The sequence below is a fragment of the Mustela nigripes genome, chromosome 2 (genome assembly GCF_022355385.1).
Source record: "Mustela nigripes isolate SB6536 chromosome 2, MUSNIG.SB6536, whole genome shotgun sequence".
Classification (NCBI taxonomy): Eukaryota; Metazoa; Chordata; class Mammalia; order Carnivora; family Mustelidae; genus Mustela; species Mustela nigripes.
The window spans coordinates 30,227,620-30,245,298 of NC_081558.1; the positions used below are offsets into that span (position 1 = coordinate 30,227,620).

Sequence of the window (17,679 nt, forward strand, 5' to 3'; positions counted from 1 at the left end):
AAAGAGATCACCTTCAGTAGCACACACTGAGAATGTTGTCAATACTCAGTCTAACACGTGGTCGGTCACCTGGTCCCCAGAGTATGTTCTTCTCAACATCCTTGGGGAAACTGAGTAACCTGAAAGGTTTCCAGGTGTGTTTTGTTCCATCATGATTGCACATCGAGCCACACAAGGGTAGGACAGTAGGTCTCCAGGGGCCTTTTCCATAGCTTCTCACCTCATTGACCCCAGGCAGCAGGCGATTTCCCCCACTTGCTGTCCCAGGAATTGTGATTCTATCAACTTGCGGTGTTTTCGTTCAAGTTTTACTTTATTTTTACACCTCTTGTTTTCGTTTGGCTTGTGTGTGTGTGTGTGTGTGTGTGTGTGTGATTTTTTGCCTGTTGATACTCATTTTGAGAACTCCAACTCTGTCATATGGACAGTAAAATACAAAGAAGCTTAAATCTTGAACTGTTGGTCAGACTGCCAACTAGGTAACTTTGCTATCCACACTCCATCAGTCGGTGTCACTTCAGAGGGTTTTAACACCTATTAAAATCACATTAACTTTGAAATGCCAGTTTCTGATGGAGAAAAGCCACTCCAGGATCAGATGATATTATCAGCATCTAAATGAGCCAAACAGTTCTGCAAGGAATTACAGATGACATTATTATCCACAAGACAAAATCAGGAGGCCATAGGCAAACCCCTCAGGTTCTCATAAAATCAGATTTAACATTATTTATGACTATTCTTTGTTTTCTGTCATTCACATAATTGGAAAAGTGAAATAGAGGCCACGGATCAGACCCAGGGTCTTAGATAACGAAGAGTCTGATTGGCTATATTGAATGACTGCCCTAAACAGTGCAGACAGCTGCTCCCGAGCAGTCCTGGTCAATTGCATTATATTAGAATAAAGGCCTGAGCTCAGTCCATAGCTAGGGTGGTCAGATCCAGACAATGGGGAAAAAAAATCAATAAACCAAGTGAATCTCAAACCAGAGGACGAAAAGCTATCATCTCTTAACACAAGATGCTTTAGCAACCCAGCCCATGCCAAAAGCCTGACCTTCAAAATCCAGAAACAAAAGGATGTCATCAATTTCGGGAATTTATGTATAGATTGAATCAAAGTCTTCCAGAAAACAAATCTATTTTCAAAAGTTCTCTGCCCCTTGAAACTACTGAAAAGAGTATGCCTCAGGCATTCAAGGCGATTCTAAAAGGCCAGTACCCTCCAAGTACTTTGAGTAGAGGTAGCATTGTTTATGTTTTGGAGAGGTCAAGGTATCAGACTCCTCACTTTCGGTCTACCCTTTATCTCATTCTAGACCAAAAAAGAACCAAAGGCAGCCTGAGGCCCCTTTATAACCAACATTTGTGAAACCATAGGTCATAAACCATTTTAGAAGAGAAAAGAGCAGAGATTTATCACATTTAGGAAACGTAACGAAAGATTAAGAATTGTTGTGAAACATACATTTTCCCCAAGAGTTGTGTTGAATTAATACCTGTGAACTTTTTTTTTTTTTTTTAAATGAACAACTGGGAAGGTCTGCAACTCTGAAAAATTGATCATACTGCTTCCAAGAATCAGGAGTTCATGAGTGTGTTCTCTTTGCATGGGTGGTGACCCTTTGTTTTTAGACTTTAGATTATTTGATAACAGGGAGTTCATTTCTCCGTGGAGAGAAGAGAGAGACCCCTCACTGGGAAGTGCTTTGTGAATATAAAAGACCGCCAGTTCCTTGTTTTCATTATGCCTGATGTAAAGACATCCACACTTGCTGTGCATCTCCTTTGTGGAGAGGGAAATAAAAATCTGCATGCACCTAGACTCTGTTACATCTGTTATGTGTAAAATATTTCTCCTGATGATTTTCTGTCGCTTGCTCCTGCTCTTCGTAGCAGCTGTGTTCTGCTGATGACTTCCCTTATCGGTTAATGCCGATACTTGGGTTTGAACAAGACACTGTGGAAAAATTTGACTTCACAGCAACCTTGTATTACGCTAATGGGTGATGTTTACAGTCGTGCCAAAGGTCAGCTGAAGAGTTGCCAACTAAAGAAGGAGAATTTAAATGAAACAGGAGTGCACAAGTAACTCACCAAATCTGTATATATTTGAGCCACACAGGACAGGTCACTGGGCTAATACAGTAGCATCACTTCAGGACGGAGGGTAGTCCATTTGTGCTCTGATAGCTATAAAAGGAGGTATATGGTCCACACTCATACTGCAAATGCTGGTGGAGATTCTACCGCTGCCTGGAAAATTCTTGTTCATCCTTGAAGACTCAGGAATGATCTGCCTGAAGCCTTCCTCTGTGCTCCCACCATCGTTTCTTGAGGCCTCCTTTCTATTAATCACATTGGACTGGCATTATCTTGTGGCATGTTTTCCTACCTCATCAGGCTATGACATAGTCAAAGAGAGATAGGATGTTTAGTAATCCCCATGCCTAGGTCACAATCTGGAATGAAGTAGATGATTGATGAATTAGTAAAAAAGGAAATCCTTTTATCTTCTTCACGTCTTTTATACATTTGTTAAGAATTTGTCAGTTATTTCTGAAGTTGAGTGTGGGGAAGTAATAGTGGCCGCAGCTAGGGAAAATTCATGTTTTTGGATCTGTAGTTCCTTTTTTCCTACATTCTTGTGAGACACCAAAAGTGTGTCTAAAATCTTTGAAATCTTGATTTTTTTTTTCACCAGGAAGTCCAGCGCTGTACGGCTGATATGAACATCACTGCAGAACATTCCAATCATCCAGATAACAAGCACAAAAACAGATACATCAACATTTTAGCATGTAAGTAATAAACTTTAAACTATCTTCAACTGTGAGGAAATTAAATCTTCATGCTGGGGATAAGCCGAAAGCCAAGCAATCAGAATCAGGAATGCCAAGAATGATGTATACTCGACAGCTAACCTCTCATTAGCCCATCTTCAACAGGGGATAGGAAGAAGTGGGGACATTTACAGCCCCCTGAGTCTTTCATTAAGCTGTCGGATCTCCGCTTAAGAATGAGGTGATTGAAAGAAACATTCTGAGCTTTATGGTTCTCTCATGAAGTGATTTCATACCAGATGTTGGGAACCAAAGTCGGAATGTCCTGTGGCTCTCTAGACATTGTTTTTAGGTGGGGAGAGCCAAGTTTTCAAATAAAGTAAGGACTGCTGAAAATGGAATCAATAAGCTGAATTTCTGAGACCAGGTACAATGCCTTCAGTGGTCTATACCTTAAGGGATGGAACCACCAGTCCTTGGGGCCCATGCATTTCATCCTTCCTGCCATATTTTGTGGTTAGGGATGCAAATAGATAAGCATTCTTCTTATAGGTCCTTAAGGGAATATCCTAGGAAACAGGCTACTTCTATGGCTACCATACTACTTCCCATAGACATTGGGGGTTTGGGTCACTGGGTGATATTAGATGCCTTGACACTAAAGGCAGGAGCACATGTGTTTATGGTTAACAAACACTGTGGTAAGGAACACATTCCATAGGATTTTATAGTGCATTAAATTGAACTATTTAAATTTGAACACTACTATAGATAAAGCTTTTTATAATGCTTTACTGAGTTAAAAAATCACATACCATATGAAATTCACCCATTTCAAGTTAATTTATATTTATATGGGGATTTAAATATAAACTGAATTTCAGTGGTTTTTAGTATATTCACAGTTGTATGACCATCACGACTATCTAATTTTAGAACATTTTCAGCACCCCAACAAGAAACCCCATACCCATTAGTAGCTGTTCCCAATACCTCCTTTTCCCTAACCCCTAGAAGCCACTTACCTACTTTCTATTTCTATGTATTTGCCAATTCTGGACATTTCATATAAATGGAATCATAGAATATGTGGCCTTTTTGTCTGGGTCTGTTCCAGTTAGTGGGATGTTTTCAGAATTCATCCGTGTTGTCGCTTAGATTGGTACTTTGTTCCTTTTTATGGCTGAAAAATACTCCACAATGTGGATATGCCACATTGTGTTTATTCATTCATTTGATGGACATTTGGGTTGTTTCTACTTTTTGGCTATTATGAATAATGCTGCTATGAACATTTGTGCAGACATGTATTTTCAATTCTCTTGGATATGTACTTAGGAGTAGAATAGCTAGGTCATATGGTAACTCTATGTTTAACATTTTGAAGATCTGCCATACTGTTTTCTAAAGTGGCTGTACCATTTTACATTGCCCCCAGCAATATGAGAGTCCCAGTGTCCATATTCTCATCAACACTTGTTGCTTTTACATATCTGTATCTATAGATATATCTATACACCTATATCTATGGATACACAAAATAACTATACTAACGGGTGCGAAGTGGTATCTCACTGTCATTTTAATTTGCATTTCCCTAATGATTAGTAATGTTGAATATCTTTTCATGTATTTATTGGCTGTTCATAGATCATCTTTGGGGAAATATCTATTCAAATCCTTTGCCCTTTGTCTTTTTGTTGCTGAGTTGTAGGAGTTCTGTATACATTCTGGATATGAATCCCCTATATAGATAAATAGTTGGCAAATATTTTCTTCCATTCTGTGCATTGTCTTCTCACTTTCTTGATAGTGTCCTTAGAAGCACAAATTATTTTAATTTGGGTGAAACTTAATTTTTCTTTTGTTGCCTGTGCTTTTGGTGTTCTATCCAAGAAACCACTTCCTAGTCCAAAATCATGAAGATTTCACATTAGTTTTTGTCTGAGTTTTATGGTTTTAGCTCTTACATTTAGGTCTTTTATCCAAATAACTCTTATGTATATGAGGTAGGGTCCAAGTTTATTCTTTTGCTGTTTATAGCCAGTTGTCCTAGCACTATTTGTAGAAAAGACTCTTCTCTCCCCCCACTGAATTGTCTTAGTGCCCTTATTGAAAATCAGCTGTCTATAAATGTAAGAGTTGATTTCTAGACTCTTAGTTCTCTTCCACTGATCTACATGTCTATCCTTAGGCCAGTACCACTTCGTCTTGATCACAGACTATAGCTTTGTAGTATATTTTGAACTTGAAAACTGTGACTGCTCCAAGTTTGTTCTTCTTTTTCAAGATTGCTTTGGTTATTCTGGTCCTTTGTGTTTCCATATCAGTTTTAGGATCAACTTTTCTATTACTGCAAAAGATGTAGCTGGGATTTTGATAGGCATTGCATTGAATCTGTGGATTAACTTTTACAGTACTGTCTTCCATCCATGAAGATGTGATGTCTTTCCATTTATTGAGGTCATCTTTTATTTCTTTCAATGATGTTTTATAGTTTGCATTGTGTTATACTTCTTTTATTGAATTTAAGTATTCTTTTTGACACTATGGTCAATGGAATTGTTTACTTAATTTTGAGATCTTTCATTGTGTATAGAAATACAGTTGCTGTTGTTTAACATTAATCACATATCCTACAACCTTGGCTGAACTCATTTATTCTAGTAGTGATTTTTTGTGGATTCCTTGGAATTTTTATGTATAAGATAATGTCATCTACTAATAGAGTTTTAGTTCTTACTCTACGTAAAGTCTTAAAAGAACCACAAGTCATTTTGGAATAAGAGTAATCGTTCCACTTATGTGAGAGAATGAGGAGGTAACAAAGAGAACAAGAAAGAGTCAAACCTTGCTTTTCTTTCCAGCCTTTGAATGGATGGAATCTGACTGTATTTGTTGGCCAACCTAGTCAAGGCTTAGCTTGCTGAGATTATGATTTGTCCATCTATATACCTCATTTCTAACCATGTATTTCAGGCAGGGATACATACACATGTGTGCCTTGAGTATATCCACACATACCATTCTTTCTACCATGGCAGTCCTTACTTCTGATAAGCATGTGGCAAAATAGAGGGAGGAAATCAAAGCAGTGTCTGTGTGATACACCCAAGGTTGGTATTGCCTGGAAAGTGTACCATCTGTGGTTTGATATGGTTGTACTCTCACCAGTTCATTTATGGTTTTACTTTCACAAATTCAGATTAGATGCAGTTTTCTTTTCCCAAGTTCAGAAAGTTGGACTCTGGTGTTCATGATGCCTGGTCAGATCCTGGGCACATCACCTGTCATCTTGGTCTACCCCTATATTAAGGGCTTAGTATAGCAGAAGCCAGGATGGAAGTGTCATGAAACGACTTACTGTGCAAGAAACAAAATGTGTGAAAAGGCTTCTCTCAGAGCCATTACACCTTTCCAAGTATATGTGGATGATACCGTACCACCTCCTGTATTGACCTATTTAGAGAGCTTGTTCTCTTTTAGATTAAATATGAATCTTGCAACTTGAAGAATATGTATTCTTATTTGTCAGTCTGAAAAATAATATGCAATATCATGCTACTGAGCTAAGGCACAGTGGTTTGTATTCAGATAATTTGGGGGGTAGATTGTCATTTGGAGTCTATTTCTGGTAGGCAGCCCTTCTGCATGGCAAGTGTCGTCTGAGCGTTTGTCAGAAAAACAAATGCAATTCACAGTCACAAGAATGAAGAGGGCTTTCAAAAAGTGCCCGATAAATAGTCTGAGGTTATTAATGTCTAGGCTAAACCACTTATTGGACTTCTTCTTGAACTGAACTTTTATAATTATAACCAGAAATGTTAATTTACTTTTGCCCATCCTGTTCCTAGCTAGAGAAAATGAAATCATGGCCTTGACTTCTTATTTTATTTGCTCTCCTAAAAATTCAAGCTCACTTTACTGGGCAACAAGAGGCGCATATCCCACTCCCCACTTTTATGTTCATAAGCTGAGGTTAAGGGAATCTTAAATTCTGATCATTGACCAGATTGCTGCAATGAGATTACTCTCAGGACAGCCCTGGTTTCCTCAGTTACTTAGGTTCTATTGGGGTAGGGGGGAATCTAACTAGATTTTTAGCAAATGAGTCTCCTGAAAATAGATGCTCAACAAATAGATTTTGTTTTGGACTTAATATCACAATCACTTTTGCACATACATGTTAAAGGAAAAGGGACATGGCCATGAGTAATCAAAGACCTTGGTTCTAAAATCCAGGACAAGGATACTTTGGAGGGTTGAAACTTGAAGTCATTTTACCTGAACTAACAAGGACTTTGGTTTGCCTTTCTTTTTTATTTATTTTTTTTTTTTAAAGATTTTACTTATTTATTTGATAGAGACAGACACAGCAAGAGAGGGAACATGAGCAGGGGGAGTGGGAGAGGGAGAAGCAGGCTTCCTGCCGAGCAGGGAGCCCGATGTGAGGCTGGATCCCAGGACTCTGGGATCATGACCGGAGCAGAAGGCAGACAATTAACGACTGAGCCACCCAGGCACACCCCCACCCCGGCCCCCGGTTTGCATTTCTTGGGTACTCACAGGTCAGAACATGATGGAGAAATGCCCTGTGCTTTTAAGATGGGTTTCAATGCTATATCTTTAAATTTTTAGCTATTTCTCTGCCAAAAGTTTTCTTGGGGTGCTCTAAGAGATGCCACATTGCCTATTTGCCTTGTTTTCTGCTTTAGAATGCTGGTAGTTTGTGAATTACACATGTTGTTTTTGCTTTTTTTTTTTTTTTTTTTTATCCTCTATAGATGATCACAGTAGGGTGAAGTTAAGACCTTTACCAGGAAAAGACTCTAAGCACAGCGACTACATTAATGCAAACTATGTCGATGTAAGTCAGAAATGTTTTATAAACCTGTTTCTCATAATTGAAGAGTGCCACAGAGACTGTTGAATGTGTTTTAATACTGCACAGAGCTTTTCCTAAAACCACAGCCTATTCAATATGGAAGGCATTGAATTATTAACTGGTCTGTGATACTGCTTTCATCTTACTTTGTGTTGTGTCATCTTTGAAGGGTTACAACAAAGCGAAAGCCTATATCGCCACCCAGGGACCTTTAAAGTCTACATTTGAAGATTTCTGGAGGATGATTTGGGAACAAAACACTGGAATCATTATCATGATTACAAACCTTGTGGAAAAAGGAAGGGTAAGAGCCTCTTGGTTTAATGTCTTAATCATGTGCCTTCATTCAAAACCTCCTTATGGAGCCCTTGCTGTAGGGCAGGAACTTGACCAGGTATAAAGAGTTAAGGAGATGAAAAGCATCTTCTCTTGCCCCTAACTTGCTTGTGGTCTGGTGAGAAAGAGCTGAATGCTTACAAGAGGGTACTAAACATGGCAGGAGGGATGAACAGAGTGTTAGAATGGGGATGCTATAGAAGATGGATACATCCTCTAGAACTGAGATTTCATAAAGGAGCTAGTACGTGAGGTGAGCTGTGAACAATGAGGGAGGAGGGAAGTTGGAAGAAACATAGTACAGTGGGAGAACTACTGAGAATTTGGAGGAGCGTGAGGGGAAACCCTGTTGAAACACCTTGACCATCATTAAGAGACCTTTTTATAAAACAGTTAATATTTTAGAGTTAGTAGATTAAGAGTTTACATGGTGCTGACTTAGGCTGGAATAAAGGCTAAGCCTCAAATTCTGTTACTCAGGATTGTTACTTCTTCACCTTGACTGTGGAGACCCCATTTCACCTTTGGTAACCCAGTTGGTAAAATGAAGATTTTCACTGTTACAAGACTCTTTTGCAACTTGGAAGGCAGCCCAGCATCCTAACATAGCCAGCTGTATTTCTTATAAGCCAAGCACAGGTTTCTTTCTGAGGCCCTCTTTAAAGTACACTGACTGTTAAAAGATGTTCATGAATATATGAGACCCATTTCACAAATTATCTTACCCAAAGTTGTCCTAAGGTTAAACTCTTCAGAGGTATGTCTACCTCTAAGGCATTGGACCCATATGTTCCTTTTTCGGGTCAACTACATGGTGATATTACCTGTTTTCAAGACACTGGAGATCACATTACCAACAGAACAAATGGGGCATCAATTGCAGTTGGAACTGACAACTTTTTCCTTTTTGCAGCGAAAATGTGATCAGTATTGGCCAACAGAGAATAGTGAGGAGTATGGAAACATTATTGTCACACTGAAGAGCACAAAAGTACATGCCTGCTACACTGTTCGTCGTTTTTCAGTCAGAAATACAAAAGTGAAAAAGGTATTGAAGGAATATGGGTGGGCTGCCAGGGCATCGCTCTTGAAACTTGTATGAAAATTACTGTACAACCAAGGCCAATTCGCAGAACCAACTTGGCTTTAAAAAAGTATTTTTAAAAAACATTTTTTCACAACTCCTTTGATTGACATCAATGTATGCTGTGAAAGATACTGGCAGAGCACATAATAGAATTTAACTGGCCTGATTAAATTCTTTAATCTCCTCTTGAGAGCTTCATTTAAAAAAAAAAAAAAAAAATGAACTTCTAGGTCTCAGTGACCAGCAACTAGAGCAGCATCTGTTTGTGGATTTAGCTTTTCAGTAGCAACCTTCTGAGAGTTTTCAAGCATTATTTTCCCAAACTGTGTTCCAAGGAATGCTTACCCTGCAAGATGTTTGCAAAAAGGAGACGGTGCTATTTAATAAATATGGAAAATGAATGCTACATACTATGCATTCCTCTTTAGAAATACATACAATGCACACAAGTGGCCAGAGCACTAGTTAAGAAACCTCTTTAACTTTTTTTTGCCTAGTATTTCCCAAGGCAACTCAGCATAACCCTTCCCAATATAACTGTTAACATCCAAGTTCCACACTGTGTGGAAAATGCTGCTTTCAAGTTATCTCAATTTCTTTTGTTCAAAGTCTGCTGTTCCATCAAGGTTCATGGACAATGACCCCATTACTAGGAACTCTAGATGGATGTTTATTAAGAAAATGTAAAGTAATTGCTGTAGAAAGACTTAGGAATGGCACGTATTTGTAGCAATGGGTGTGATTTTTTTTTTTAAGTCTTGGCTATCTTTGAGAATGTGCTCAAACTACAGCCCCCTGCCCCAGAAGAATTCACATTTATTCAAATTTTTATATATAATTTCATTGGCTCCAAAATCCATCTGTGATCCAAGGTTAACAGCCTTTTTTCTATGTTTAGTTTTTTTTTTTTTTTTTCCTAGAATGGCAGAAGTATATAAAAGTCAAGTAGCACTATATTTATCTGTGTTCTAATAGAGCTGTTAGCTGGCTTCAACTAACCAACCAGTAACCAGCTTATATTTCCAAAGCCCATTACTCATGGAAACCCTTCAGGTATTTAAACATTGCCCCCTTATTTTAAAACCACTCAGGTCAGAGGACAGAAGTCAAATAGGAACCTTGGGTGTTTTGTGCAAGAGGAAAAAGGAGAAAGAGAAAGATAGGAAAATGAGGGTTAACAAGATTTCAGAAATCAAAGCCATCGGGCTTCTGTAGCCCAGGGCCAAAGACCTTACATGCTCTCGCCGATTAATGACCTTGAGTCCTCAAAAAAAAATTGGAAATTTTCAGGCATTTATTCAGTTATTGGCTGTAAGAAAAACCTACAGCAGCAAGTTACCTGTTTGGGGAAATTTTTCATCCAAAGTAGTTAAAATGTAAAAAGGTCAGCCACTTAAAGGAAAACGGCTCTGAAAAATTCATTTATGAAAGCGAAAGGTAAATTTATTATTGACGCTGGAGACTGAGAATCACTTTCCGGAGGACATACAGCAGCAGCCAGCACTCAGAACCCTGATGGTCCAAGCCAGACCGCAGAGAAAGGACGGGAGTCATGGCAGGAAGTTAACATGGAGGCTGTGTAAGCAAATTACAGATGCTGCAGATGGTTCCACATCCAGAAAACTGGTATTCAGTGTTCCTTCCTGGTGTAGTCTTCCCCCATTTTCTCTCCCAGGAGATGTGTGCTACTTCACACCCAGCTAGGTAGCATCTCCGTTCCTGGCCCAAGACAGCTGCCGAGGAGAAAGTACCTAGCTAGGAACAGTACTTAGGGCACATGAAATGCAATGTCCTGTTTCCTACATCCTTTCATCATTATTATTTTTTTAATCCAGAATGCCACCTGTCTGCTTACAGACCTCTCTTTTCACCTTTCTCCTAGGGTCAGAAGGGAAATCCTAAGGGTCGTCAGAATGAACGGGTCGTGATTCAGTATCACTACACTCAGTGGCCTGACATGGGAGTTCCTGAGTATGCACTCCCCGTCCTGACCTTTGTGAGGAGATCCTCGGCCGCCCGGACACCAGAAATGGGCCCTGTGTTGGTGCACTGCAGGTGGGGCCAACACCTTTCTCCTTCTTGCGCCTGGGTTTCAACATCTGAAGTGCGCAGGGTGGGAAGATGGGGGCCATTGGGGCCCTGTGTTTTTAGAAACGGGAGTCTTCCTCTGTAAACTGGGACCGGCACAGCCTGTTAGGGTCTGTAAAATCCCTGTATTCTCAAAATATCCGGAAGTCACCTGCTACTTCTGGGGCCAAAACAAAATCTGCTCTTAGAGAATGCATTTCCAGTTTTTATAACCTCCATTATTAATAAAATCCCCATTGTTTATAGGGAACCTTGCAGCTGCTCCTATTACATAGAAATCTGACCTTAAACACAAGTTCAGGGCTTCCTACACTAGGGAGTTTGAGATTTTGTAAGCAGCTTCTCTGTAGGTTTCCTCTAAATAATAAAAGGTATTGTAGGAGTGAAAAGATTTTTAATTTTTTAGTTGATACATGCTCTAAAAAAGACCTTTTTGAAAGCACCGAGAAGGCCTTTTTTCCCTTAACTACCTTAAACAACTTTAGTAGGTAGTTTAGAAATACTTTTATTATCTTTCATTTGTGATTGCATTCTTGGAATTCTTTTTTTTTTTAACTTTGGTATTCAAATAGATGCTGCCTCTTCTGTGAGCTATGTTGCAGAGAGGCATGGCGTTTTCTGAGCATTTCTTCTGGGCTGCTGTTCGTAACATGCGATCACAAAGCAAGTCCTTGGCATATGTTGGAACTCATCTCCTCTTTAAAGCCTCATGAAAAGTACATTTTTTTTTTTTGCTGACCCATTGAGGAGTCGCTAAAAGAGACATGGAAGTGTCGAAGAGCTGGGGTATCAATGGGGTGGTCGTGGGAGGCGGGGAGCCTGCTGGGGGACTCTGACAAAAGCAGCCCGTTAATCAGTACGGTGGAACTCCCATCTTCCTGAGTGGTGGTGTTTCTTTAACAATGAGGAACTATGGATAAAAGAAGCCAGAGTTTGCAGGCATGCCGTTCTGATTCCATACCGGGCTGACTAAAGGAAGGCGGCACCCTTTAGATGGGAACTTTCTAGTACTGAACAGACTAGGAAGGTGTGCAGAAAGGGCACTTATTGAGAGGATAATGGGTGCTCCAGAACCAGGCACAAGCTTGGGCGTCAGGAACACAAACTCCTTACCTGGGTCCTCAGCAGACAGGGTTCTGGTGGGGGGATAGCTCTGCCAGGAAGGGCTGCTTTCCATCCCTTGCATCACCGATTTACATCCTTGGTTTGAGCAGCGAGCAAGGCTGAGAAAGCAAATAAACGTGCATCATTTCACTGCAGCTTCTGTGGTCTTTATAAAAGACTGTCTCTGCCCCGCATCAAGACTCGTGGGAAATGTCCTCATGAAGTTGTTGGATGCTGTCCACTGTGAATAATCTGTCAACTCTCTACTAGGTTATCTAAACAAGGTTATTTCTAAGCTCATTTGATGCTTAGACAGTAATTTTTTCAGTCTGCAGTTAATGCATGACACGGTAGAGCAAAAGGTAGCCGCTGAGTGTCTTCCTTTCTTCTTCCAGCGCTGGTGTGGGCAGGACAGGCACCTATATCGTAATAGACAGCATGCTGCAGCAGATCAAAGACAAAAGCACAGTTAACGTCCTGGGATTCCTGAAGCATATCAGGACACAGCGTAACTACCTCGTCCAGACTGAGGTGAGGAGCGGCTGCAGGGGCTCTCGAGAGATTCTAGCATGTGCTTTAAAGCAAAGTGGCATGGTTCTGAGGAGAAGATTCATTCTGGTAGGGTCTGAAAGAATGCACAGGTTTGTAGCGGAAGCTATGCAGACCATGATACTATTCTTTGACTCCCTGTTTATCCCTTTCTGTGAGGATCTTCTGTGTGATTTCTCAGTCACTACACCAACACTGGGTGGCTCAGTGGGTTAAGCCTCTGCCTTCAGCTCAGGTCATGATCTTGGGGTCCTGGGATCGGGCCCCGCATCGGGCTCTCTGCTCAACAGGGAGCCTGCTTCTCCCTCCCCCTCTCTCTCTGCCTGCCTCTCTGTCTGCTTGTGATCTCTCTCTGGCCAATAAATAAAATCTTAAAAAAAAGAGAAAGGCAGACACAGCTGTATCTAGTACTGTGTTCGATGTGATGGGGAATTAAACATGTTGTCCGGCCTGAAAAGTAGAATGGTTCTAAAGGCCTTCGTGACACTCATTTCTCCATGGCTTGCTGCTGCATTGGGCATGGTATGGAAAAACAGAGTCTTGACCCAAAAATAAGTTATGAGGGATAAACCGGGGAAGTATTGGAGCAAGGCGCCTAGCTGTAAATGCCTGAAGGAGTTCACGGGGCAGTCCCTGGGAGCAGAGTTGATGTGAGGTCGGTTTCATGACTTGGATAGAGGTGGCTACCCCTGACCAACACTCCTCATTCTGTCCCTTTTAGGAGCAGTACATTTTCATCCATGATGCCTTGTTGGAAGCCATTCTAGGAAAGGAGACCGAAGTATCTTTGAATCAGCTGCACAGCTATGTTAACAGCATCCTCATACCGGGAGTAGGAGGAAAGACACGGCTGGAGAAACAATTCAAGGTAGCGTTCTGAAAGAAGTAAAGAAATGGCTTGAGTTTGGGGAGGGTCATAGCTTTTTGGCATGAATGTGTAGACTGAAAGGCATTACCGTTGGTATTCTTCAAATGTAGCAGGAAGAGAATAATGTTTCCACCTGCGGGTGAACGGTTGGGATCCAAGCAGATGATGCAGTGCGGTATTCCCTTCTGAGCCACTTGGCGTTTCATCTGAACATAAACAGCAGCAGCCCCCTGCCACAGTGACCTCATAGTTGGAGTCGGTCACTCTAGTCCGAAAACGAGTCGCTGTATTTTTTCTGAACTAATTTATCTTACCCTTAAGAAGGTTTTATTTTTAGGACAGTATGTCAACAAATAATCTATTTGAAAGACTATCAGATAGTTTAGAAACTGAAAAGAAGTTACCAAGGAATACCCAAGAGAGGTTAACTTTCCCCAAAGGATTCTTCTTTCACTTGGATAAGGGCATGGAGAAGTTTAAAGGCAGTTGAGGTTTATATGGAAGTAACCGAGGGAAAAGTTAAAACAAACACACAAAAAAACAATACTATAAGGACATTAATTAGGAGCTCAGTCCTTTATTCTAACCTTCCAACACTGTCCCTCAAATTACTAAGTACTTTCTTATTTATTAGTCTCTCATAGTCTTTTAAATTTTTTTGGCATTATTCCAGATGTAATTTCTCATTCTGTATCAAGGTGGAAAAAATGGAGTGAATCTCTGCAGTCGTACTTTTCATGTAAAACTTTCCATAGATTCTGAAACCATCATTTGAATCAGTGATACTGCCACGGAAATTAATGAGCGAACTTAATCTATTTTTCATTCCATAGCATCTTAAATTTCTAGCTCTCCTTTTGTAACATCCTAACTATTCGAAAAACCATTTGAGGTAATTAATGACATTATATCCCATTTTAAATGTTTAAAATTAATTCCTAAAAAAAAATTAAGGACCAATATTTCTTAAGTTCTATTTCTGCAATATTTATTTCCACATATTTTGATGAATTTTTTAAAAGAAATCTCTTCATTCCATTGAAGACCAAGTACTTGGTTCTTCGGTAGGAACTAACCACTTTAGAACTTAAGTAGAAGGGGAAAAACAAGAGAGAAACTTGAAAACTACCCCCAGACCCCGGACAGTAGTACAAAAATGTTTGGAGGAGGTTGTTCCCTCATGTTACGATGGACTCCCTCCCCGCTAAAAAAAACAAAACAGAGGATTGACATAGTGTTCAACCAAGTTATAGAAGAACAAGAAGAATAACCAAACTACTGGTCTATGTATAGTGGCCTTAGAACAATGTTAGTTTAGTTTGACAGAAATGTACCGAGAACCTAGTTAGTTACGTTCAAGAAACATGATTCGCTCCTGTGACCACAAAGCAGTCTTTCCTAGCATAGACCCACCTGAATCTCATGTGCCTAGGAGAAATGACAGAAGACAAATGCCAAAAAGCATGACATTTTCAACAGAAAAGTCCAGATCAATGCAATAATATCTACTGCCCAGCTTGAACCTGTTATTAGAAGCCTGTGGCCTGACAGTAGAAAAAGACAAACATAGCCACGGTAATGGGACAGAAGTAACCACTAGTGATAGAAAAATGGTCTTTGGGATAGAAAAATGTTTTGGCTCCTCAGTAATCTAATTGCTGACTGGCCTTTGTCCGCCAGATCATCGAGCAAATGCTATCAACTGTAACTGTGTTTTGTTGTTTCCCAGCTTTACTGAGATGTGACTGATACATGGCATTGTACAAGGTGTAGAAAGTAATGACCTGAGGCTTGCATGTATTATAAAATGATTATCACAATAAGGTTGGTTAATGAATGAAAACTAAAATGTTGCCTTTCTTTCAGCTGGTTACACAATGTAATGCCAAGTATGTGGAATGCTTTAGTGCTCAGAAAGAGTGTAACAAAGAAAAGAACCGAAACTCTTCAGTCGTGCCATGTAAGATCTTAAAATCAGCTTGACTTGGTTGAGTGTGTTAGTATTTTTTCTTTGAATTTTATGTATTATGTAAAGAGGCCGTGACTACCTAGGGGAATTGTTATGCCAGGAAAATTGAGGCAGTGTGATCAAACTGGGAGGGGTGGCTGTTCGGGCCAGCAAACTGCTCCTTCAGTGTGACATGATGTCTAGCTTCCGTTGACCTCACAACTCAAGAATTACGGTACTTCTCCAATTTAACTTAAAAAAAAAAATGGGCAAAGCCATGATCACGGTAGCATTGATGCTCCTAGAAATCTTAAGAACCTCTGATTAATCTGTACAATTGGGATGCATCAATACGTGATTCTGGCTACTGAGATCGAGGCACGGTGGGTAGATGCGGACCTTTGTATGAATAACTCAGGACCCAGCAGAGGATACTGTGTGTGCTGTAGACACAAGCATGGGTGATCACTAGGCAGATTCTCTCTACCGACAAAGGCCCTGGTTTTCTCAGTGCATTTTGGGGAGAAAAATATGGGTAAGGGAATTGCAAAAGAGCAAAAAGTACAATGTGTTGGTGTAACTGTAGGAATATCAAACCAGGGCCAAAAAATTATCTGACATCCTCTGTCATGTCTGCACAGAGTGTTCTCTTCATGATGTGCTGTGAAAACCTCTCTCACAGGAAGATTCTATTCCTCTAAAGCCTCTTCCCTTCTGGGAATGTACTGTAGAATTCCATTTCCATTCTGCCTTAGCTGACACTTTCGCTTAGTTAAAAATATAGGTGAGTTTTAAAATGAAAGGAGAGCCAGGGAAATAGATTACTCACCAAGTGAATCTCAGAAAGCATTATTGGTTCTGTGTGTGTAACAAGGCAAATGTGGTGTTTTGTTTTGTTTTGTTTTCCATACAATAGCTGAGCGTGCCCGAGTGGGTCTTGCACCGTTGCCTGGAATGAAAGGAACAGATTACATTAATGCTTCTTATATCATGGTGAGAGTCAACAGTTAATTATAAATAAATTCAATTAAACTAAAAGGTGGGAAAGAGCAGATACCACCTATGTGGCTGATTTCATTTCTCAAATAATTTCTCGATGTGTAATAAAAACTAGAGAGATTTCTGTATCTTGCGACCTCTAACAAAAGACTGCTAATCAGCGGGGATACAGAAATACTTTAAGAAAAGTGTTTGTTAAGGAATTAATGTTCTTGTTAATTTCACCCATCTCGTGTTTGAATAAATGCTGAAATTGCTGTTAAGTAAAAACAGCAGGGGCACTAGAAGGGAATTGTACGTGGAGAGAAAATGATCTACACGTGTTAGCATATACATCTAAAAATTAGTCACATCTATGGACTGCCTTTTTCAATTGTTCAAGTGAGGTCAGAACAATGCTGTATTTTACTAGCACAACATCAGAATAAAATGTTTGTAACTGCTGATTTTCCGTCTCCCTAACTGAAGGGCTATTATAGGAGCAATGAATTTATTATAACCCAGCATCCTCTGCCACATACTACGAAAGATTTCTGGCGAATGATTTGGGATCATAATGCACAGATCATTGTCATGCTGCCAGACAACCAGAGCTTGGTAAGCAAAGCACATCTGCTATATATTAATGAGCCTGTGAGGCCATAAGCATAAATCATTTTGATACCTTACCACAGGGCTCACTGTGCGCGTGTACTAGGGAGAGCATCTAGACTTCTCTCGTCTTTAAGTCTGATCAGATTCCTTTTGTATTGTCACAGTTACTGTCCCTATGCACTCCATAACTTGATTCTCTCATGCTGTACTTGGCAGGGCAGTAGGAGGTTTTGGAAAAGGGCCTTTGAGTAACCCCATTTAACATATGACCTTAACCTGACTTCTCAGTTGCTGTATGTCACTTGTGAAAAACAAAATAACAGCTAACATTTGAGTGTGTGACTGTTTACGTGTATTAGCTTGCTGAATCTCAATCCTCTACCTCTTTAGGACATAGGTACTATTATTTCATTTAACAGCTTGGAGAATGGAGGG

General features: G+C 40.0%; 1 protein-coding gene across 3 annotated transcripts in view; it reads left to right on the plus strand.

The window, feature by feature from the left end:
• The window catches only part of PTPRG (protein tyrosine phosphatase receptor type G), a 698,789-nt gene that overhangs the window by 657,893 nt on the left and 23,217 nt on the right, over nucleotides 1-17,679 (plus strand). For all 3 annotated transcript variants that reach the window (XM_059390081.1, XM_059390080.1, XM_059390082.1), the window contains 10 exons: nucleotides 2,708-2,804; nucleotides 7,571-7,653; nucleotides 7,841-7,975; nucleotides 8,921-9,055; nucleotides 10,977-11,149; nucleotides 12,682-12,817; nucleotides 13,557-13,703; nucleotides 15,570-15,663; nucleotides 16,568-16,644; nucleotides 17,119-17,247. In XM_059390081.1, coding sequence (XP_059246064.1) covers nucleotides 2,708-2,804; nucleotides 7,571-7,653; nucleotides 7,841-7,975; nucleotides 8,921-9,055; nucleotides 10,977-11,149; nucleotides 12,682-12,817; nucleotides 13,557-13,703; nucleotides 15,570-15,663; nucleotides 16,568-16,644; nucleotides 17,119-17,247 — 1,206 coding nt within the window. The remainder of the gene's footprint in view (nucleotides 1-2,707; nucleotides 2,805-7,570; nucleotides 7,654-7,840; nucleotides 7,976-8,920; nucleotides 9,056-10,976; nucleotides 11,150-12,681; nucleotides 12,818-13,556; nucleotides 13,704-15,569; nucleotides 15,664-16,567; nucleotides 16,645-17,118; nucleotides 17,248-17,679) is intronic.